The sequence below is a fragment of the Idiotropiscis lumnitzeri genome, chromosome 18, assembly GCF_059441095.1.
Source record: "Idiotropiscis lumnitzeri isolate Australia: NSW breed Sydney's pygmy pipehorse chromosome 18, RoL_Ilum_1.0, whole genome shotgun sequence".
NCBI lineage: Eukaryota > Metazoa > Chordata > Actinopteri > Syngnathiformes > Syngnathidae > Idiotropiscis > Idiotropiscis lumnitzeri.
In genome coordinates, this window is record NC_142408.1 from 6,596,115 (window position 1) to 6,619,304 (window position 23,190).

The 23,190-nt window shown below is 42.9% G+C and overlaps 3 protein-coding genes across 5 annotated transcripts; 1 reads left to right on the forward strand and 2 right to left on the reverse strand.

The window, feature by feature from the left end:
* Positions 1–86: 86 nt before the first annotated feature.
* Positions 87–14,481, forward strand: jak2a (Janus kinase 2a). 2 transcript variants are annotated; one of them, XM_088280642.1, is made up of 24 exons: positions 87–381; positions 2,745–2,998; positions 4,783–4,906; positions 4,994–5,114; positions 6,161–6,306; positions 6,370–6,661; positions 6,808–6,927; positions 7,302–7,459; positions 7,529–7,640; positions 8,232–8,418; positions 8,501–8,622; positions 8,783–8,917; positions 8,991–9,078; positions 9,917–10,044; positions 10,123–10,261; positions 10,351–10,502; positions 10,691–10,841; positions 11,044–11,177; positions 11,261–11,450; positions 11,680–11,804; positions 12,431–12,603; positions 12,675–12,792; positions 12,926–13,039; positions 13,544–14,481. In XM_088280642.1, the coding sequence occupies exons 2-24, from the start codon at positions 2,749–2,751 to the stop codon at positions 13,649–13,651; spliced, it is 3,387 nt and encodes a 1,128-aa protein (XP_088136768.1). In that variant the 5' UTR covers positions 87–381; positions 2,745–2,748; the 3' UTR covers positions 13,652–14,481. The 2 variants fall into 2 exon arrangements, with proteins under 2 accessions (XP_088136768.1, XP_088136769.1); XM_088280643.1 differs by having other exon boundaries at positions 2,810–2,998.
* Positions 14,482–14,938: 457 nt separating this feature from the next.
* LOC148319268 (relaxin-3-like) lies at positions 14,939–17,409 on the reverse strand. Its single transcript, XM_088280644.1, has 2 exons — positions 16,900–17,409; positions 14,939–15,320 (listed from the first exon to the last, which is right to left on the reverse strand). The coding sequence occupies exons 1-2, from the start codon at positions 17,273–17,275 to the stop codon at positions 15,028–15,030; spliced, it is 669 nt and encodes a 222-aa protein (XP_088136770.1). The 5' UTR covers positions 17,276–17,409; the 3' UTR covers positions 14,939–15,027.
* A 147-nt stretch (positions 17,410–17,556) lies between these two features.
* Positions 17,557–22,801, reverse strand: plgrkt (plasminogen receptor, C-terminal lysine transmembrane protein). Of its 2 annotated transcripts, none has more exons than XM_088280645.1 (5): positions 22,661–22,801; positions 22,199–22,295; positions 18,966–19,096; positions 18,597–18,706; positions 17,557–17,983 (listed from the first exon to the last, which is right to left on the reverse strand). In XM_088280645.1, the coding sequence occupies exons 2-5, from the start codon at positions 22,277–22,279 to the stop codon at positions 17,856–17,858; spliced, it is 450 nt and encodes a 149-aa protein (XP_088136771.1). In that variant the 5' UTR covers positions 22,280–22,295; positions 22,661–22,801; the 3' UTR covers positions 17,557–17,855. The 2 variants fall into 2 exon arrangements, with proteins under 2 accessions (XP_088136771.1, XP_088136772.1); XM_088280646.1 differs by having other exon boundaries at positions 22,199–22,292; positions 22,661–22,795.
* Between the last annotated feature and the right edge of the window lie 389 nt (positions 22,802–23,190).

Genomic DNA, 23,190 nt, shown 5'->3' on the forward strand with positions numbered 1-23,190 from the left:
CCACTAGGGGTCACTCTTATCCTTACTCGCAAAACATGATGCTCTCGCGCGGACTGTTATCCACTCCCACTCATGAGAGTGTCATTGGCAAGTCGAGAGGAGAATTTCGCGTTTCACTCCCAGCGAAACGTTTCTGGGTCATCGGTTCGCTTGACAGTTGACAGTTGGCCCGGACGAGAGCGGTTGAAGTGAACGTTGTTGTTGTTTTGTTTCGCGACAAAGATGCGGCGCGGCTCGTTGACGGTCGCCGTTCGAAGCCAAGGCGGACGAGCGAGACATTAGCAGTGAATAATTGAGCACGTTTGCGCATTTTAGCTGTCGAGAAACAGCGTTGCTCCCTCCCACGGAGCTGTTGCGTGGACAGCTCGACAACAACAAAAAGTAAGTGTTGTTTTAGTGGCTCAGATTGTTGAGATAAGTTCTTAACATGTTGACGTGATGCAGTTTAATATCAATATTGTGTTCGGTTGACAGGTGTGCATGTTTAATAATTTAAAAAAATGCATGGCGACAATTTGAAAGTTCCAACATCATTGCTGTGTTCGGACTCATTCACTGCTTCCCAACTCCCCAATCACAAATGTCAGGATTCGTATGTCGTGGACCGTATGACATTACATAATGAATGTAATAGTCTTCCCCATGACGTCACAAAAGTCTGGCCCAGTGGCGGCTCTCGCCAATTTTACTTGGGACAGACAAAGAAGATAAACACTTCTATATGTACTTGTTTGTTTTTTGTTTTTTAAATAATAGTCATAAAGCGGACTCAGCATGAAACTTAGCATTATTTTAGTCTTTTGTGTTTTACTGTTCTTACGTTGTGATTTCATGTTTTAACCGCCTTTCTTTTGATGTCTGATTATTACTTTATGTACAGAACTTTCTTTTGGCTTCTTTTGCTCCGATTCACCCCCCCGTCACAGCTGCAGTGTTATGAAGAGGTCCACACAGTGAAAGCCCAAATGTCTAGAGGCAGACTTTGGCGTAATAAATGTTCAAATGTGTTGCGTCTGATAACGGCGACCTGCTGCTGCTGCAAACTGAGGCGGCCCTGATAAGACTTGAGCCCGAAACTTGCCTGTGTGCTGTGTGATAAATGGGGAGTGTTTATCCTCATGTTTTTAAACACGTGCTCAACTTCCTCATCAAATCGTATGAGAAACTTTTGCCACATCACAACACCTCTACGGAGGTTTCGGAAACCTTCCCCATAGTCCACATTGTTGTCGGAAGGAAGAAGTTTGTATCTTCGAATGCACAGCAAAGCAATAGACGTAAAAGGACTTGACGGATAGGAGTGATCCGTCGCAGCATTTGTCCTCAAAGTGTTTCCGTTTCATCCAAAAAAAAAACAACTGTCAATCCAGGATGTGGGAAATGCCCAATGGAGTCATGCGCTTTCATTGCAATGACATTGTATAGCAGCTGCTTTCCCTTCTCGCTCACACAAGCCCTTTGTTGTTCGAGTTGTTTGGTCGAAACTTTTTTAGAATCCTGTTCAAAATAGATTATTCACGTCTATTTCTCTTTTTTTTTTTTTTGTCAGTTGTGTTCAGTAAGGACACGCAGTTTACGAAAGCGACGTAAGCTATTGGGCCTTGCTGATGTGTCATTTAAGGATGAGGAAATGATTGTGTTGTGCCGTTTGGGTTTCATTCACGGCAATTTGCAGCGGCTCGCCAGAGAATCAAGAGAGCGCATGGAACAAAGACGTCCTTTATCCTGTTTACTTTCTTGCTGCGGACTGTTGAAGCGCTTGTGATTGTTATCTAGCAAACAATGTGGTTCGCTTGGGCCAAACTATTTGAGAATTTTGCCCCCTTCGGTGAAGTTTCGAGATTTGGAGAAAACATGCACTCATCTCCAAATGTTTTGCAACACTGAGGCCAAATGGTTTCTTTTCTTTGATTGCAGGAAGTAACCGCCCAATCCGTTGAGTTCAATTGATCTTCTGTTATTTCTGTAGACCAGGCGTGGGCAAACTACGGCCCGGGGGCCACATACGGCCCGTTAAATGTTTTAATCCCGCCCACCGAACTTGGAAAAAATTAAATGAATAAACCTTGTTAATGTTTTATTTTCTAAATACTGTGGTGCGTCAAAGACATACATATTGTTTTAATGCTTTTGTTCACTTTCATTTAAATATAAATGTATTTTTTTTCTCCGATGAGGTGAGGTTACCAAAACACTCCATCCCCCTCTATCAAATTTTAGAACCCATTGTGGCCCACCAATCAAAAGGTTTGCACACCCCTGCTGTAGACGTAAGTTCATTTTTTTGTGTGTGTTACATCATCATTGAAAATGAAGAAATCATGACATAACTGGAATCAGAAGCAGATTATTTTGTCCTCAAAGCTTTTGGTCTTTCTATCACGGAGGTAAATATGAATTTTAGTCTCGTTAGTCCACCGAGCAAGCTCGTCTCTTTACGAATGAGCGGTTTGTCGCTTGTGACGTCGCCTTTGCACTTTTTGAAGTCTTCTGTGAACATTTGTGATTGAAGTTTTTCCTGCCTTGTAGTTTGAGGGGCTTTCTTCACAACAAATTCTGCGGCCATTTTCCTGGATCTCCTCATTGGACATCTCTTACTCGAGTGTTACTTAAAAGCGTTCATTTTCCTCGTGTGGAATTTTTTTTTTTTTTTCATCAACCACATCAAAGCTTTTTAATGACAAATACAAACATGGCAAAATCTTTTGTCATTGTCGTAAAATTCTCTTTCCTGGTGGATGCAGGTGGATGTCGGCGGTCTGTTTTCTGGCGAAAAACATGAACCCATCCACCACCTCCTCCCCCACAGCACATCAAAATGGCGTCCCGCCCGACTGCACGGCATCTTCTGGACCGGAGCCGAAGGAGAATAGCCCATGCCTACGTGTCCACCTTTACTACGTGGGGAAGGATGATGGCGGAGAGGATCGTGTGCTCACATACCGGCTTGGCGAGTACGTGGCAGAGGAACTTTGCATCCTCGCGGCCAAAACTTGCGGTGAGTCGCCGAGAATAAATTGCCTCGGACGTGACGCTTTGCTTTGGCCATCGATACATTTTTTGACCGCTTACCGGACGTTGTTAAGGTCACAGCTCAGACGAAGCGAAGCCCTGAAGTGTCAACTCCTAAAGTTTTGTTTTTTTCTACATGCTAAGATTGATAACGTCGTCTTCCGTGCATAATATCATGAAAATTCGGAAGCATAAGCGTAAAATATTGATCACGCTACTCTTCAGTGCTGCAGCCTCGACTGAAGAGAGAACAAACATCAGACTTTCTTAAAGGGCAGTCACGCTGCGTTTGTGCGCAATGTCACGCCACCTGACCCGTGAAACGTGCGAGCCGACTTTCTGTGGGTGCATCTAAAATGGTCGAATGGTTGAAACCCCCAATTTGTACTTGTGATGGCGAATCTTTTTCGATCTTTATCGCCGGCATTTTTAGTACAAAGGAATTCTGTGATTCGGTAGACGAGAGCGCTCGGCAACATTAGAAAGAACTCTATGTAAACAGAATGAGGAAGAAAAAAAAAACTCATGACGGGAGATTCACTCCCACCCAAGTTGTTATATCAGCTAAGAGTGCATTTTTTTTTTTTTTTTTTTCCAGAAACGAAGCATCCACTTACTGCTATTGCATCGCGAGAAAATGAATCGTAGTGATGGCTTTTTCAATCTTGTGACGAGATCGTCATCGTTATCTTGCCCAAATAATAAATCAAAACACATTTTTCTAATTATGCCAGTTTATCGCTCAGGATTTACCGCATTCACATTTTTGACTACTTTCTGCTCACAGTATGTTCATCCATCCGTCCGTCATCTGATCGGCTTCTCCTCACGAGGGTCGCCTGTTCCGGCTGACATTTTTAGTCATTAACTGTCAAATATGCATTGTTTGTAACGAAGGTGAACGAGGTTTTATAAGACTTCCGCGTTTTTAATGGTGATTTATTTTGACGGCGACGCCAAAGAGTCACTTTGTCGTGACATTGACCCGACCGACCATGCTGGAACACAATCCGTTCGGGTTCTGCTGCTTGACTCGCTTGTTGTTTTCATTTCCGAATTCATGATCAAATGAATTTGTTCCAGGCTGAATTCCAAAGACAACATTTATAAGAATAAAACCGCAGCAAAGGAAACCAGCGTAAAATACAAATAGGAAAAAACCCTACCCCCTTTTTTGAAGATGAGCGGACATTTCTTAAGTGTTGCGATCTTGCAACTGTCAAGTCAAAGTTTCGTTTGACATTCTGAGACATCAAAACGCACGTTGGACGCATTTATGTCACACTGTAAATAATAATGCATAACACGACTAATATTTAGGTTAACCCTGCAAGTACCTTGACTTCCGCTTGCGGTCGAGTCGACTTCCTGGAAAGAGGCGTTCCCATCGTCAGGCTGTTGCTTCACTCTTGTGAGTGCTTCCTGTTCTCAAAGTCTCAGAATAACCTGACTCTACAACTTTCCCCGTTTGGCCGAGGTTACAATGACAAACAAAAAGACCCAGTGGACATTTTGGGAGTTTTCAGTAGCTCGTATTTTTTTTAAATATGCACTTGCAGTTTGCGAAGATTAAAAAAAAAAAAAAATTGTTCAACACAACATTAAAAAAACTCAAAAGCCACAACGTCACTTCGAGTTCAGGTAAAAGGAACGTGCTTTTTGGCTTCGGTACCCGTCAATGGCAGTGAATGAGTTTGAACCCACATTCAAATCAAGTGTTACCGAAAGATTGAAATAATCGCGTCTTGACTCACAAAACATTCCTTTCAGGTATTGCACCTTTATATTTCAACTTGTTCGGCCTCATGAGGGAAAGCGACCGGATGTGGTTCCCGGCTAATCACGTCTTCAAACTGCAACAGGCGAACGGCGAGCGCCTTCACTTCAGAATCAGGTCGACGATTTCGTTCCATTTGCGTCCATTGACTCGTATGCGTTCCTAAAATGACACTTTTCTCCCTCCGCCCCTCCCTCAAAACAGGTTCTACTTTCCTGGCTGGTACAACAGTGGCAGCACGTCATATGCTCACCGCTGCGGACTTAACAAGGGCATGGAGAGCCCTGTGATGGATGAGTGCGTGATGGCGTATCAATTTTTCCAGGTCAGTTGTAAGTACACGCATCACTAAAAGTCCCCCTTTTTGGAGATGAAAGGCGAGTGTGTCTTCATCTCGCTTGTGCCCAACAGGGTTTAAATTGGCCAACCATTCTGCCATTTTTCTCCTCAAGACAGGAAATGGCGTCGCTATGACGTGTGTCGACGAAAATTGAGTCATAAAGTTAGGTCGTCGTCTCTTTGCGCGCGTGTCGAGCTCACGTTGTTGCCGTTTTGCTCACACCGAAACAACGTAACTAGTCAACGATCCAAATAAAGGATTGTATTGTCTCGCTTCACCCTTTTGGAACCACAACTTTGTGTTTACAGCTTGAAGGGGTGGTACAAGTCAAAACATTATCTGTACCGCTTCTCCTCACGGCGCTCGCGGGCGTGCTGGAGCCTATCGCAGCCGTCTTCGGGCAGTAGGCGGGGTCACACCTTGAACCGGTTGCCAGCCAATCGCAGGGCAAACGAAGACAAACAACCATTCGCGCTCACACTCACACCTGGGGGCAACTTCAACCTCCCATGCATGTTTTTGGAATGTGGGAGGAAACCGGAGTACCCGCAGAAAAGCCACCCAGGCACGGGCAGAACATGCAAACTCCACACAGGGAGGCCGGAACCGGAATCGAACCTACGACCACGGCGCTGTGAGGCCAACGTGCTAACCATTCGTCCACCGTGCCGCCTCGACCGCACATAATTTAAATTATTGAATATATTGTGGCTTTTTTTTGGGTGTCTCCGAAATGACTATGCAAATTAAATAGAACAACAAAACAGAAAAAAAAACAGCTACACACTATTATTAACGCCACACCTCCTCCAAATGATGTTTAATTGCATAATAATTATTTAACCGTCATTGATGAAAATGGTCGAATACTTTGTCGGGTACGAGCTGTTATGCAATAAAACTACAACCTGACTAACTGATATCAATCTCCACGCGGTTTCACTTGAATCGCTTACGGGCTTCCTTCTGCAACCAAGCGTGACAGCAATCCCCTTTTTTTTGCCGCATCTGCTTGCTATTTTCCTTGACAGTGGCGCAGTGACTTCCTCAACGGAAGGGTCGTCATCCCGTTGGGTCACGAAGTCCAGGAGGAGTGTTTGGGCATGGCGGTACTAGACATGATGCGTCTGGCCAAAGAGAGCGGTCAGTCACCTGTGGGCATCTACAACGATACCAGGTAGGTTGTAATGATTCTCTGAATTGAATCCAATGACGTCTCCTCAAAACATTTGCGGTTCAGCTACAAAGCCTTCCTGCCGAGCTGCATGCGAAGTCGCATACAGGAGTACAACATCCTGACCCGGAAGCGCATCCGATTCCGGTTCAAGAGGTTCATTCAGCAGTTCACCGAGTTAAAGGCCACCGTGTGCAAACTTCGCCTCAAGTACCTGATGAGCTTGGAGATACTGCTTCCGTCGCTCTACTCGGAGCGCTTCCACGTCACGGACCTGTCTGCGAACGATGTTACCATCGTCGTCATGGGCAACAAGGGCATCCAGTGGTCAAAAGGGAAAACGGAGGGAGCAGAGGAGGTAAGGAAATTGGAAAGGTTTTGTGTTGCCATGGTGATGTGCAATATTTGCATAATCTAAGTCCCTCGCAGCGTGTCAGACTCTCACATTGTGGCGGCAAACGGAGATGGTCGTTCTGATTAATGTTGCGACGGCGTGTGCTTTAGGAGCTGCAGACATATTGTGATTTCCAAGAGGTGATCGACATCAGCATCAAGCAGGCCAATAAGGAAGGCTCGGTGGAGAGTCGGGTGGTGACCCTCACCAGACAAGACCACCAGATCTTGGTACAGTCCACAGTTTATGTCTATGTTATTACACATTTACGAGGCGTTTGTGTGCGCAGCAAAGTGGAAAGCCGCGGAAAAAAAAACAAAAAACGTCAGAAACTCCACAACACAATCAATCATTTTAAAATCATTTTTCCCCTGTGGCGGCATCTCGAATATATTCAGACTAAATCGGATTTGGCCGGCATGGGGCATGTCTTTCATAACAATGTCATCATTATCGCAAAGGCACGCTAATCTTTGGAATCGGTCGGGGGAACTCGCGAGTCCTATTTTTCTGTTTTCCAGTCTTGGGGTGCTGTTCATAGAATGATTTAAATGATCATAATTAAAAAAAAAAAAAAAATCTTATATATTCTTTGTCAACCTAGGAACTGGAGTTTCGCTCGCTCTCGGAGGCGCTGTCGTTTGTATCGTTAGTGGACGGATATCACAGACTCGTTGCCGACGCACATCATTATCTTTGCAAAGAGGTGGCCCCGCCGAGGCTTCTGGAAGGCATTCAGAGCCACTGTCATGGCCCGGTTTCGTGAGTAGCGTGCACGCTCCGCCAAAGACGTCACGCGCGGCAATACGTAACGCGTCTCTCTGCTCACAGGATGGAGTTCACCGTCGCCAAGCTGCGGCGCGCCGGCAACCGTCAAGGCCTGTACATGCTGCGCCGTAGCCCGAGAGACTACGACAAGTTCTTCATGTCCTTCGTGGTGGGGGTAAGAACCGGTTCCATGGAGCACACCGACACGCGACCCTCGTGAGGGCAGACGGTGGAGAAAATGGATGGACGGAGTTTGAAAAATTCAAAACACCGAGGAGGTCGAGTGTGGTCGTTTTTGTTGGAGTGGCGTAGGCGTGGCCCCGAGTGAATTCGTGAAAAAAAAAAAGAAGGAAGTCGAGCTTACATTTATGTCTGAAATTATAATATATCCGAATAAACGCATTGTTTGCGTAACTCGGTGACTTATTAAGGTTCGTTTTCTTTTAAGTCTTTTAAGGCGAGTCTTTTTTTTTTTTTTCATGTTTTCAGATGTTGAAGTGGCCTTTGACGTGATTATTATTTACGATGACTTGTGATCGGTCCCTGACGTAACGACGCGCCAATCACTTGGAGGGAGGAGAGGGGGCGTGGCCATAATGCTCATAATCAGAAGGCATTTTTAAACTCCTTAGTTTTTTTGTGTTGATTTCTCCCAAACAAAATGATCCGATTGAAATTGCAGTTCCAACACGAGCGGGAACAAAATTTTGGGTTTTCACCTGGAATTAGATATGACGTCATATTTCTGTCCTCCTTCACCTTTCAGTACGATTCGATGATGGACTACAAGCACTGTCAGATTGTGAGGAGCGAGTCCGGAGAGTACGTCTTAAATGGTGCCAAGAGAAGCTTCGACACCCTGGGCGAACTTCTCAACTGTTACCAAAAGGAGGCGCTTCGCACAGACGGATACACATTCCAGCTGACCAAGTGCTGCCCGCCCAGCCCCAAACGTCAGTAAAAAAAAAAAAAAAAAAATTGCTCACGTGTCATTTATTACGATCTCACTTGTACTTTGGTGTCCCGCTTCTCCAGACAAATCCAATCTGCTGGTGTGTCGAAATAACCAAAGTCCTGACGTTCTTCTGTCTCCCACGCTCCAAAAAAGCATCAGCCAGATGGTTTTCCACAAGATTCGAAAAGAGGACCTTGTCATGGTGAGACGGCCCTCGTTGCTTTCTGTCGACTCCCGTTGCAGAGCAGATTGATTCCGGAAGCTTGTCCATTTTCTCAACATGAGCCATCGTTGGTTCGCATCTTAACTTGCGTGTCTGTCGTGGCAAAAGTATTTAAACATGGCTTAACGTAACATTTTAGAGTGAGAGTCTGGGCCAGGGGACGTTCACCAAGCTCTTCTCCGGTGTGAGGAAGGAGCTCGGCGACTACGGAGAGATTCATCAGATCGACGTGGTGATCAAAATCCTGGACAAGGCACATCGCAGTTACTCCGAGGTCAGTTTTATTTGTGACTCGCCGTCCGCTTGGCTCCAATTTGGACTTTGGTTTGGTTTCTTTTGTGCTCTAGTCATTCTTTGAAGCGGCCAGCATGATGAGCCAGCTCTCCCACAAGCACTTGCTCCTCAACTATGGCGTGTGTGTTTGTGGAGATGAGAGTAAGTTCACATCACACACACACACGAACATTTATCATCATTTATACATATCCATTGGCGGTGGTGGGCGGTCAAGGCCTTCAAGGTCTTCTCTGCTGGCCGAACATAATCAAGAAAAAGTTATCAGTTATATCTGATTGTTGTATTTTTAGCTGAGAGTTTTTATCCAATCCGAATTCAGCTGGCTGGTGTTGCCAGGCAGATCTCACAATACATGTAACACGCACGATTCGTCCGAGGCCTTCGGATACAATCGTGCATGCGTCTATTCTGTCGAAGTCAATGGGCTTTTTAGAATTAGACAGTTGCGATAGCCAATCAGATCGCGAGTTGGTTGCAGTGAGCCTTCTCGCTGGAGGTAATGAACGAGATTTGTGATCCGATGCGGAATCAAGACACCCGGAAGTCGTCGTAACTGGCGACCGTTCGAAAATCTTTTTTAAACCACAATGGCCGAAGGAAGGAAAAATGTGAATTTTAAGTCGGACTAAGTACGACTTCACGGAAGGCCTACGTGTGAAATGCACGGCCCACCCCTGGACATTGACTCTCGTATCGAACGATCGGTTAAATTGAATCTTAACTTTTGTTGTAACACAATGCTCCTCGACTCTAAATTGCTTGGGAATGTGAGTGTGAATCGTGTTTATACGTGCCCTGTGCTGGAAATCACATGCGATAAGTTCGACTTCATCCACAACTCTCATGAGAACCATCGCTGTAAATTTTTTTAAGAAGAAAAATATATTTTGACGACTGTTCCACTATTGTTAAATTTCAAACTAACTCTGTTGTGTAAAATGATCGCCTCTTTGTCTTTTTTTTTTTTTTTTTTTAGATATTATGGTTCAGGAGTACGGTAAATTTGGCTCTCTGGACACGTATTTGAAAAAGAACAAAAGTAGCATCAACATCACGTGGAAGTTGGAGGTGGCCAAGCAGCTGGCCTGGGCCATGCACTATCTGGTAAGATTTTCTGTCAAGTCGGCGGTAACCTCGACAAGAGCACAAAAGTGGTCAGCGATTCTACTTTTGCGCCGACAGGAAGAGAAGAATATTACCCACGGGAATGTTTGCGCCAAGAACGTTCTGGTGATCCGGAAGGCGGACCGGAAGACGGGCAGTCTGCCTTTCATCAAGCTCAGCGACCCCGGCATCAGCATCACCGTGCTGCCCAAAGAAGGTCTTAAAATCGCTTCACACTTCTAACATGGCCGATTCACATCCGCAAACGTCGTTCTTGACGCTTATCCGGAATTTTTGGCCTGACAGTTTTGGTGGAGCGTATCCCGTGGGTGCCGCCCGAATGCATTGAAAACCAGCAAAATCTGACTTTGGCCACCGATAAGTGGGCCTTTGGCACCACCTTGTGGGAGATCTGCAGCGGTGGAGATAAACCACTGTGCACCCTCGACTGCTGCAAGGTGACCGAAACAAACGACGTCATGATTTTAGCGAGACAATGCAACAATTTAGCGACGCATTTAATCACGTGAAAAAGGATGAACTCACTCCCAGCCCAGATGAGAAAAAAAAAATGCACTTTCTGACTTCTATTTCCGTCAATGGCCGATTAAGGCCTTCATCAACCCGTTTGTGCTGTCCTCTACAGAAAATGATGTTCTATGAGGACAGACACCAGCTGCCCGCTCCCAAATGGACCGAGCTCGCCAATCTGATTAACAGCTGTATGGACTACGAGCCATCACACCGACCGTCCTTCAGAGCAGTCATTAGAGACCTGAACAGTCTTTTCACTCCAGGTAGCAACCGGCTTACTCCTTGCACTCATCACATGCGAGCGCTTTAACGGCACACAGGTGCGTGAAAATGTTCCAGGGTGCTAATGGACTTTTTTTTGTTCCACTCAGTCTTCCTTGATTTTTTTTCTTCTTCATAGCTGTCATTTTTACAACACCACCATCTATTTATCTATGTTGTTGTCGTTATGATCTTGTGGCACAGACTATGAGCTGCTGGTGGAGAGCGACATGGTGCCTGCCAAGACGCGAGGCTTCGGCTTCCCGTGGGCCTCCGAGTGCCAAGAGCCTGCTCAGTTTGAGGAGCGACATCTCATCTTCCTCAAACAGTTGGGCAAAGTGAGACGCATCAGGAAACGCGCACGCACACACACACATACACACACACACACGTTTCAATTTCTACCTGTCGGTCCTCGTAGGGGAATTTTGGCAGCGTGGAGATGTGTCGGTACGACCCCCTGCAGGACAGCACGGGGGAGGTGGTGGCGGTCAAGAAACTGCAGCACAGCACGGCCGAGCACATCAGAGACTTTGAGCGTGAAATTGAGATTCTCAAGTCGCTCCATCACGAGAACATTGTCAAATATAAAGGCGTGTGCTACAGTGCAGGTATGAGCGACTACGTTTTGAGAAAGACACAAAAGGAATTGATCTTATTCAAGCAGAATGATAAAAGAGAGAGAAAGAAAAGGGTGTAAAAAAAATGATAGAAGACACGATTTAAGCTAATTTCAGAATTTAACTCATTCACTATCAGCCGAGCGAAAAAAATGGATCTTTGACGTATTTATCCGTCAATGGCAGTGAGTGAGTTAATGAAGAATAATTTCTCTTTCAGGACGGAAGAACCTCCGCCTCATTATGGAATATCTTCCCTATGGCAGTTTGAGGGATTATCTCCTCAAAAACAAAGTCCACTTTGATTTCAAGAAGCTGCTTCTCTATTCGCTACAGATTTGCAAGGTGACAAACTGTACTGGAAAGCACATGACCGATTACTCAGTGCGTGGCAACATCACAATAAAAAGATTACAGATGACGATACAAGAAATTGGACAATAAACACGTTATGTGGTCTTTTCTTATCATCGCAACAAGAAAATTGTCTTTCGCCACCAATCTACGATTTAGTGCCCCGGGCCTGAAATATCACGTGATCAAACATGACGTAACACACATGACACACGAGAGGAGGGAATGATGGTGGTGGTCCTCAAAAAATAAAATAAAAATTCCAGACCATGTGAAAGGTGAGTTTTTGAGTGAAGACGTCAAATAAGAATTTTCGGTCTTCTCACAACTCACAATCTGGTCCTCCATTTTTTTTAGGTACCTCAAAATTTGTGTTTCGGATCTGACATGTTTATTTTCGTTTGAGCTGCTTGGCTGGCTTTGGCGCCATCTAGTGGCATTTTAGGGTATGTCAGGGAGAGCACATGAACGGCAAATAACAGTGGAAAGATTTAAAAATAATAATTGATCGGTCGAACACGATTTCAAGAAATCGCGTAGAATCACCCAGACACTTTAACTCAATAAATGTTTTTCTGTTGCAATGAAAATTGTTGTAACATGATCGCTCGTTCCAGGGTATGGACTACCTGGCCACAAAGCGTTACATCCACAGAGACCTGGCCACTAGAAATATTCTGGTGGAGAGCGACACCAGAGTGAAGATCGGTGACTTTGGTCTGACCAAAGTGTTGCCGCAAGACAAAGAGTACTACACCGTGAGGGAGCCTGGAGAAAGCCCCATTTTTTGGTAAGCGGGACCCGATCATGTTTCACAAAGACCACAACGTGTTTAATTTTTCGTATTATTTTTTTTTTCAGGTATTCTCCAGAGTCTCTTACAGAAAGCAAGTTTTCAGTGGCCTCAGACGTTTGGAGTTTTGGTGTGGTCCTCTATGAACTTTTTACCTACTGTGACAAAGGCTACAGCCCACCTGCGGTACCCGCTTGCGCTAATTTATTTCATTTCTATTTGACTGCATGCAGCAAGTCCTTCACATTCATTTGACTCCCGTGATTCTCAAAACGGTTCTTACTCGTCATCAGGACTACTTGGGTACTTTTTCTTCCAGGTGTTTATGGAGCAGATGGGAAACGACAAACAAGGACAGATGATCGTTTACCATTTGATCGACCTGCTGAAGCAAGGCTTTCGCTTGCCTGTGCCGGAAAATTGCCCCAAAGAGGTCAGCACAAACTGATTTTTTTTTTTTTAATTTACGTTACGTTACAGGTCACATTTCTGTGTAAATTTTATTCAGGGGTGTGTAGACTATATAAACTGAAGAATGTTTGAAGGTGTCCAGGGACAAAGAAAGTATTTACTGCTGCACTTTTTATTTTCCATGTGATTGTTTTAAGTTGATGGCCTAAAAAGTGTTTTTCATCGCCTTTTACCGTCATTGGGACTTAACGACGGTGTTATAGATTAGTGATTGACTCGGAGACCAACCAATTTATGACACTGTCACGGATTAGAAGTCTGCACCCTAAAGCTTTTAATCATGATGTCGTCTTCCCAATTTTCTTTCAAAAATCAAAGGCTGAGTGATGGGGGAAAAAAAGCTGACTAAGCAGATATTAATGTGCATGACCACTTACTTCCAAGGCTCACGAAATAATACAACGTAGTGATTAAATCCTGATGACGAGCGTAACTGAGTGAGTAAAGACCACTTTCACGTTCTCAGATGCACCGGATGATGACCGAGTGTTGGAGCGGTGACCCGGGACAGAGGCCCTCTTTCCAAATGTTGATCCGTAGTGTGGAGATGGCACAAGACAACTTGGACACATGAGACGTAATCGGTTTGTGACGCGTCAACGTGCTTGCTTCGATGCAAACCAACAATTCGGAGAGACACTTTGATGCAGCAGTGTCGCCACAAATCATGTGAAGACTTTAGAAACACTACACCGTAACTCCAAAGAACATTCCGGATCGCCTTTAAATATTGTTTTTATACGTGTTATTTTATATAAGGAATTTTGGGGGGATTTATAAAATACTGTTATGTTGTGTTTCCGTAAGATGTGTACTGTTTGCATCGTCCCATGGCTTTTATATTGCCCCCCCCCCCTTTTTTTTTTTTTTGTACTTCCACTGCCTGGGCTTTAACATCTACGTGTCGTTCGACTTTCATGATGCCAATAAATGTACAAAAACCGCCTTGTGAAAGCAACACGTTGAGACAAAAGTGAATCCAGAATTCAGCCTTCACTTTTTCCATGTCTATTAATTTGTGGTCATTCATTGCGATAACCGTTGACGCATTTGCTCTCATTTGGAATTGATGAATGAATTTAATTTCAAAGCGTGTTTGAGGGAAACATGCTTTGGGATCGCTGATGATACCTCAAATTTCATTTAGGGTTTGTATATATTTTTCTATTAAGACTTTTAATGATGAATGTCACATTGCAGTCTGTTGAGTTTATATTTTGAAAGCATTTGTATAAAAAAGCATTTGGAGGCATTTTCCCAGCAGCCATTTTGATGACTGTGCAACATGGATGTACATTTACAATGTTGTTATGTGACAAAGAAATGAGAAGATCTTTTTGTTTAAAAAAAAACTTTTACCATTCAAATTGAATTAAAATCATGCCTGGTATTTTATTAAATACATTTCCAACGTGGTGATTTTTTTGTTGCACCTAAACAAAATATTGATCGTCTCTCCTAGAATCACTGTTTTGGTTAGGCAATAGACACCATCCTAAAATGATGTCCATGTGAGGTGTGGTTGCTAACTCGTTTACATATTGTGTTCTAAAAAAAAAACTTGAAATTGTTCATATGATATACGTTCAGGCAGACTGTTGTGTATTGATCTGACTTTGATGAATTTATGAAAATGTGAGTCATTCCAAAGGGTGTCTGTTAAGAAATAATCAAATATTGCGTGATTTTTAATTTTTTTATCATTTTAATCTTTGATTAGACACTGTGGAAAGAGTCCACGTTAAAGGACCTCTTGATGCTGGGTGGTCCCTGAGACAGTCTCAGTGGGCTAATAATACTTTTGCATTTTCTCAACTGCGATTACCGTCTATTATACGGCAATGCATGATTCGGACACAAATGACATGACATATTTAGTATTTATTTTAATTGAGCGATGACATTTACCCCCCCCCCCCCAAACAAAATTTGTCTACACCGCTGGGCACCTCAACACAAGCGTCCTATATCATACTTAGTGCAGCCTTTGCTGCAGCAGACGCCTGCCACGCCTTGAGAAATGTGCCTCCGCCTCCTCGCGCTGTTTACAGGCCAAAATTCTTTAGGCAGCGCACCCAAATCGTGGGACGAGTCTTCCTTGTCACTCTTGCTTGAGGCTGCGTGAAGGGTCGCACCGTCCGCCAGGACAGTCCGAGTAAAGAAGGGAAGAAAGTTGAGTGTGTGATAGGCGGGTTGCTCGCTCCTCGTTCTGACGTCACTGTGGGGAATCCGTTGTAAGGATTCTGAAGAAAGAGATCATATTGTCGACATTATTTGTTGCATTTTGTTGTTGTGACACAACAGGCTAATTGATTTGGAAAATAAATGAAATGTCAGAATAGCTCAAACGTTCTTTGCAAGGTTACAGGTTTATTGCTTAGAAAATAGGTGAGCCGTGACAGGTCACTCATTACCTGAGCCTTGAGCAACTGTGATGTCATTTTTAGTCGACGGAAGTGACAAAATTGTCTACTGGACAAATGTTTACTGTTGCTGAGCCATTGAAAACGTAATGAAAACGTGTTAACCACATGATGGCAGGCGTCGCCAACGTTTAACAACGCTGCTCGCGTGAATTCTCGACTTCTAAGTGGCTTCGTTTTTTTCCTTTTGTGGGGGTTTAACCATTTCCTTGGAGACGTCAATGATACACCGTCGTATGACGTCACATTTTTAAAACTCATCATTTCACATTGAAAATGACTATCAACTGATTGAAACCCAAATACTGTACTAATCTTAATCATGCAGAGTGCGCCCTCTGCTGGGGACATGTTGTGCTACCAATTCCACTCATTTCGAAGTGAACTTCTTTTGACCACAACCTTTGAACCAAATGGCCTGGACTCTTAGAACGAACATCAACTCTCATGTTTTCAGGCCCGCTGAACACGCTTTTCAAGCTTTCATGGCTCTACGGCCCTTTGTTCACACAGAATGGACGTGAAGCTGCCGTTTCGACCACTTCCGTCAAACATTTTGTCGCCTCGCCCCCGACTGACTGAAGACGGAGAGTTTGTCATTTTCTATGCCCAATAAAGTAAGCGTGACGTCATTAGACAGGGCATCATTAAAACTACCAAGGAAACAGTTTGGGGGAAAGACCAAGAGGCGCGTCGAATCCGTGGGCGTAATCAAACAATGAAGCCGCGCCTCGAACCTCTAAAGCCGATACTGTACTGTCATCGTTAAGAAGGGCGTGTCGTGGCCTTCACGACCTAGATCTTCAAAGTACAATACAATTGTATTTATATATAGCGCATTTCACAACAGGTGGGGCTGTAACAAAGTGCTTTCCATATGCAGTCATATAAATTAGCAGGTAATTAGAAGACAAATGAAAACACACAATCACATTTACAATATATACCAGAATAATAGCGGATATTGAGTCGAAAGCTCAGGAATAAAAATGTGTCTTCAAACGAGTTTTAAAAACGGACTAAGAGGGGGCTTGCCTAACATTTAATGGGAGCTCATTCCACAGGGAAGGACCGGCAACAGAAAGGCACGATCCCCCGCCCCCGAGGCTCCACTTAGTCCTCGGCACCTCCAGCAGCATTTGGTCTGCAGACCTGAGGCCGCGGGCAGGTGTGAAGGGGTGGAGGAGCTCAGAGAGCTACGCTGGGGCTAGGCCTTTTAAAGATTTGAAGATGAACAGAATTATCTTGAAGCAAACTCGAAAGTGCACTCGGAGCCAGTTGAAGTCGATTCAACATGCATGAGGATCTAGTAAATTAATATCCTCCAAAAACGTGCATTCATGTATATTGGTTACATGTTGCAATCTCTCAAGAACATGTTGAAGCAAGGTCCACTCACCATAGTCTGCATCGACGAGTCGCTTCCAGCGGGAGCCTCCGCAGGTGAAAATGACGGCTCGTATGAACTCCCTCCCACACAGCTTGACTCCGTATTCCCTGGGCAGCAGCGCTCTGCTGATGGTTTGAGCTTGCGCGTCGCCGCACGCTACCAGCGCCGACACCAACACGCAGAAGGCTGCTCTCAAAAACATGCTTTGCAACACTTTGGGCACGTCAGCTGTCACTGCAGCCAATCCGCTTCCATAAAGATCTTCTGGCCCAACGCCGCTTGTTTGATTTTCCTGAGAGTGGACCACATCTTTTATAGTTCTCTTCGGAAACTGTGGACTTGCCCGAGATTCTCCCTCTCCCTCCCTCACACACACGTGCGTCATTGCAATGGACGACAATGACGCGCTTAGGCTTATTTCTCCGTGCTGACAATATAATTAGGATTGTGCGTTGTGAACGCTTGTGTTCAAGTGGTATTGGTCTCAACTTCTCCGCGTCAGCGCTGAGGTCACACAAAGACCCGGGAGGCACACTTGTAAATGGAAGTTTGATGGTTGGTTTTGTCATGTTAAAACATAACGGGAAAAGAATTGTTACGTTTGTTTGGTATCAGGAGAAATAAAGCACATCCCAGAGGGGAACAAAGCAGTCATGTGATTACGAATAAAAGGTGCACCAATGGCAATTTTAATCAAGTTGATCAACACCGAGCAGGTGTGAAAGTTATGATCTTCTTTGCCCGATGAATCTTCAATACAAGATAACATTTAGCGCTTGGAGTATTTGTTGCAAATCTCATTTTCTGCACTGTTGCTTCCAAAAAGTAGCATTCCATATTATCTGCATCACATGACCTGATAGCATTTTTTTTCTTTTTCCCACCACCAGCAGGAGAAGGAAACGGTACGACAGTGCAGATGGACGGTTTCACCATTCAAAATGTCTTTTTGGAGGACGATGAAACTATCGCTCCAAGAAGGAGGCGAGGTTGCTTTTAGCGCGTCGGGCCTTCTCGATGCTATCGAAGGTCGGCGTCCCATGAGGCAAGTCGAGACGGTCATTTTCAGACACCATGATACACTCGGCCTCCCCTAAAAAGTAATAGGAGAGCAGAATGGACGTGTGTAGGCCGGCAGAAGTTGACACTCTGCTATTTTGGCCACAAGTTGTACAAAATATATTTAAAAAAAAAACAGTATTGAGACAGAGTATTTCAATTGACTAATCACGACGACGTCAATATTGGCTCATCATCGACAATTAACTTAGATAGTCGACGAGTTGTTTATTTTGTAGATTTATTTGCTTTTCTCTTGAAACTACCCTTTCCCCGCTTGATTTATTTTTTATTTTTTTTAATTCCTGAGACATTCAGTCGTGTCTACAAGCTAGCTGTTGTTAGCACACGCGTGTGTGTTTGACGTGCACGGACTCAATGTCCTTTTTTGCTTCTCTAAAATATTGTAGCCTCTAATATGGATTAAGGAGTCATTAGTCAGTGAACTCACATTTTTAACAACCAAAATAAAATGCGCAAGCTTTGTTTGACATCGAAGGAGAAAGAACTCGCGCCCTCTCGCAAACGGAGTGAAGCGTTCAAGGACAATTTGGAATTTCTAGTACTCAACTAAACAAAATATGACATATGTGCGGTTTCATTTTAAAATGCAGGGCAGAGATCTTTTTTTACTTCATGACGCTTACCTCGAATTCGATGAATGAGTGTCCCATACGCGCTGTCCATTTGATAGGCTAATATGAAGCTGAGTGGCAAGACGGGCGCCAACATTGCTGCGTTCTTCCTTTTTACGGCGCTGGATAAGAAAACACGTTGGATTATTTTCACCTTGACTAAAGAGCAAAAATACTTTGTACTTTTAAAATAACAAAGTTGACGCCAGTGAGTGCATACAATTTGGCTGCTGTGATTGGTGAGAAAAGCTAGCCAGTTGTAAAAAGTGACATTTTGGGACTGTATGATGGCTTCAGCGGCAAAAGGCCACTGGACATGTGAAGCTGTGAAAAGACACACAAAGAATCACCGTGCGAGTCTCTCCGAGGTGTGAAACTCACCCGACGGTGAGTCCGGCGGAAGCCACAGCGAAAAATGTGCCAAAGTACTTGATGAACTCTCTGGACCAGGCAATCTGCATTGCCATTTGCCGTTCCCTCATCTGGTTCTGCATCATCATCTGACGCTCCAGCTGTAAAAACACACACAGGACATTTGGATGACACTTGCAATTTCAAGGGTCAGCGGTTTACCTCATGGGCGGAGTCGATATATGACAGTACAGTGAATCAGCGTTGATTTGTGATTCACCACGTTCCAAAAGTTAGTATACACACTTGCCTTTTTTTAATTTTAATTCCATTTTCAGTATCATTCGAACTTTGAAAGTTTAAGTTCATGGCTGATGTTGGAGCAAGTTTACCGAAGGTTTTTCTGTCCGCAACTGCAGATCAATGCCAGTTTGAGAAACTTTATGCTCCAATGTGCAATACAAGCTTGCACTTCACAATAATAATAAAAAAAAAAAACATTCCTCATAAACACAGTTTACGTCCAAACTGGGCATGTGGTCCACACATCAGCCTCCTATTGTGAGCGCATGTGGGCCACCATGACTTAACCACATTGTGCCGTCGGCTTGAAAACAACCGCCTTAAATGAGAACGCGCCGGCTGCAATTACGTCAAAGTTGAGTTAATAGACGCAAAAACTGTACTTGAGATAATTAACACAATCAACCTTCTTTTAAAGCACTTTGAACAAGCATGCTGTTTCGACTGCTTGCGGAGTTCCATCCTTGCTGGACAGCAAATGTTCAATTAATCACCAATTCTTCACAACGTCACATTTGTGCGCATTCTGTGCTTATTGCGGTTTTGTTTATCAGTCTGCCATAGCAGAAATAAAGCTTGGATACAAGCCATTTTAATGGTTGCAGAGATTATTAACGGTTCACGTCAGGCGGGATAACCCACAAGGACAATCATTTCTCGATTGAAATATTACAAATGACGTGTAAATCATTAGCGTCAAAATTTGATACGTGTCTTGATACACGGGGTGCGATACGGTCATAGGCGGGACATTTAAAAATGCAACGATTCGATTTGGTTAAATCGAAACTGATTTTGTGATTAAAAAAAAAAATCCGTTTTCTTGACACATCTGATATCACGTGTTTACGATCAACGAAAACATTCAAACAGCCCAAAGGCACACGCTCCAAAAATGCGGGAAAACAAACTGGCAACATCTGATAGCGACAAAAGTGGAATAAAATAGGAATGTATTTTTGTAAAGCAGGGTACACTCAAAACAGCTTTGAAGGTCTTTATCGATTTGTTCGGTCTGCTTATTGCTTCGAAAATGTGTAGCGTACTTGAAACGACCAACACGTCGCACCACGCTCACAACCAGATCGCCATCGACAATTGTGAGACGCCTCCCCCCAAAACGAGAAGTCTGTCATAGTACAGACAAAACTACCTGACTTTTTTTTTTTTTTTGTGGAGTTAAAGTCACTCATAATAGAACAAAACTTCGCTAGGTGAACAAATCACAATTTGCCAGAAATATTCAGCCAAAATGAAAAGAGCAAATCCTTTTGGCATGAGCATGAAGATGATCATTGCATTCCGTGGGCCACAAAAAAAATTTAAAAAAATTGATATGTAGGATGATACCGGAGTTGGTATCTAAAAATAACTTGAAATACGTCATTTCTATTTGGCAAAGCTGAGTCACCCTACCAATAACATTGAAACTATGACATCAGACATGCCACGCATTCCTTGCTTACGTGCATCTGCATCGGCGCGATAAAACAATCCGATACAATGTAACAAGGAAATGAAAATGTTCAGCATTCACAAAAAAAAAGATTAATCTTAATCTACCGTGTGAGCAGCTGGTCTGAGGGGAGAAAATGAAGCTACTAATATCACAACAATCTGTTTTCATGCACATATGTCGCCGTGTTATTGAGTTAACACCTGCGATGTAGCTCGCAGCCAGCAATAATCACAGAAGACAGCGTCCCAAAAGGAAAGAATTTGATCTTTCTAAAAAAAAAAAAAAACAACAAAAAAACACAAAAAGTCACCCGAAAGTATAAATAGTTGTCATCTGAAAATGGACAAATGAATGCTTCCAATCAAAATACAACAATACTTCGAAGGTGAAACAAAAAAACAAACATACATAAATAAAATACAGTATTGAAATGAAACCATCAAAAAAACAATTAACAGTAAAGGAAATGTTTGAAGTAAACATTTTACAATTATTAACTGTGATGTAAGTGTTTACATTTAAAAAAAATGGGAACGAATTTGAGCTTACTATCAGAAAACATGCCCAAAACAAAAACACAGCAATTTCTCAAAATAACTTTACTATGTCAATTCGTCATCCCGAACACTTTCTAAAAATAACTTTCACATGTCATGAGTCATGACTACGTAGCAAAAGGGAATCCTCGTTAATTATCCCGCGTCACATTTAAACAATTACGTCAAATTTTCCACAAAAGCAAACTTCAATTAACTCAGGGTTTCCAGAATAGGTAGCTCAGGTAGCTATGAAAGGCAACGAGGTGTGCTCCATTTTCAAATGCTTCCGTCATTATTGATGAATTATTATTCATTTATTTGCATACAGAGATTATAATAAACCATAAACGCGAGACAATTTTTTAAAAGCAGCTATGTGATTTAAGAAAAAAAAAAGATGAAGTCAAGTTATCTTTGATTAGAGACAATAATTATTGTTTGAATCTTAATTCACACTTTTAAAAACACATTAAAATGCTTCAGCTTTCATATTGGTTTCAAATACTCAGCCCCTCCCTTTCTCATCAGAGGGCTAGCCCATCTTCACACTGCACTTGGGCAGACTTGATTCAGAAAGGTGTTGAAAAAGTGTCAGCTGCTTTTGCTCCGAATGAAAGTCAAACATGGAAGAAGACATTATATCAAAGTTTATCACAAACGGGAGTAATTGCGAATGACGAAACTCATGAATTGTCTTCGATCCACAGCAATCTGTTCAGCAACTATTCATGGCATTTTTATTTCATGTCGGATCTCTCTAATCTCGTTGCACACTTGAGTACAATGACAATAAAGGGATTTCAGATTCTGATGCCAGAATTAGAAAGTGACTAATTCATATTTATAAATTTTGGCATGGGAAAGAAAATTCTGCTTACGTAAACTCGAGATTGATTGACTAGCACAACAGGTTGCTCACCACAATTACAACCTGTTTATGTCGCCATCGTAACTGGACTCACCTGTAATCTGGAGTTGTGGAGCATAAACTCTTGCTGCTTTTTCAAATTTGCATCCATGGACTTGGAGAGAAGAAAGCCCATGGTGGCGATGTTACTGCTAGAAACAAAAGGAAGCAAAAAATATAAGTAAAATAATTGATTGCTCAAACACCTGGTCATACCTGCGCAGAGCTCTACGCCATTTTATAACTCAGAATTAACACTGCCTGCCTTATTTAAAACTCGGATTTAACATTGTCCGACTCCTCTTGCTCGCCCAATAAGATATCTGAAGTTGAAATCTTCTTTCTTTTATTATTTGAAAGGTTCCAAATGACTTGTTTAACTTCCGAGCGACTTTCCGCAAGCTAGCCGCGGCTAACCGTACACGTATTGCTATAGTCTATCAAAAAGTATATCACGCAGCACCTCAAAAAAGCTTAAATTGACCTTTGAATGGTAAATGTATGAAAAGGTACGTACCGGAGGGTCAAGCGTGACAAAAAAAATAATAATTTGATGGATCGCTTTAAGGTGACTTGTAGGCTATCGGCGAAAATGTTACCGTGCGTTCAAATTTCCGGGTTGTTTGTCACGCAAAAGGAATAAACACTTTACTTCCGGTTACTCTTTCAAAAATAAAGTGAATAACACTTTCTATTCTGCTATGCCCCATTTTCAAATATTTTGATCTGATATGTGTAATTCTATTGCTAACAACATCGATAAAGGTGTTTTGTTTTGGAAGGATGTTCTAATTGGAGTCCAAAAAAGGCAAAATCCCATGAAAACTTTGTAATCAATATATAATTTTTCTGGCTACATTTTTATATTTAAAAATGTAAATTAATGCATAAAGAAATAAATTTCATTGCTTTCCAAAGTGAAATCAAGCAGTACATCAAATCCATAGCGTTTTCTCATAACCAATAGGCTATTAAACCCTTGAATATCTGTATATATAATTGATGTTTTTTTTGTAAACTTTTATTCCCCCTGGCATTTGAGTGTTT

What these genes read in the sequence shown, in the direction of transcription:
- jak2a (XM_088280642.1), top strand. Translation starts at nt 2,749, where the DNA reads ATGTCGGCGGTCTGTTTTCTGGCGAAAAACATGAACCCATCCACCACC. An exon ending in CACCGTGCTGCCCAAAGAAG is followed by an intron (nt 10,262 to 10,350) that starts GTCTTAAAATCG and finishes TTGGCCTGACAG; the next exon opens with TTTTGGTGGAGCGTATCCCG. An exon ending in GCACCCTCGACTGCTGCAAG is followed by an intron (nt 10,503 to 10,690) that starts GTGACCGAAACA and finishes TGTCCTCTACAG; the next exon opens with AAAATGATGTTCTATGAGGA.
- LOC148319268 (XM_088280644.1), bottom strand. Translation starts at nt 17,275, where the DNA reads ATGACGCACGTGTGTGTGAGGGAGGGAGAGGGAGAATCTCGGGCAAGT. An exon ending in ACTCGTCGATGCAGACTATG is followed by an intron (nt 15,321 to 16,899) that starts GTGAGTGGACCT and finishes CTCTTTCTTCAG; the next exon opens with AATCCTTACAACGGATTCCC.
- plgrkt (XM_088280645.1), bottom strand. Translation starts at nt 22,279, where the DNA reads ATGGGCTTTCTTCTCTCCAAGTCCATGGATGCAAATTTGAAAAAGCAG. An exon ending in TCCACAACTCCAGATTACAG is followed by an intron (nt 19,097 to 22,198) that starts GTGAGTCCAGTT and finishes GTGTTTTTACAG; the next exon opens with CTGGAGCGTCAGATGATGAT. An exon ending in ACTCATTCATCGAATTCGAG is followed by an intron (nt 17,984 to 18,596) that starts GTAAGCGTCATG and finishes ATTACTTTTTAG; the next exon opens with GGGAGGCCGAGTGTATCATG.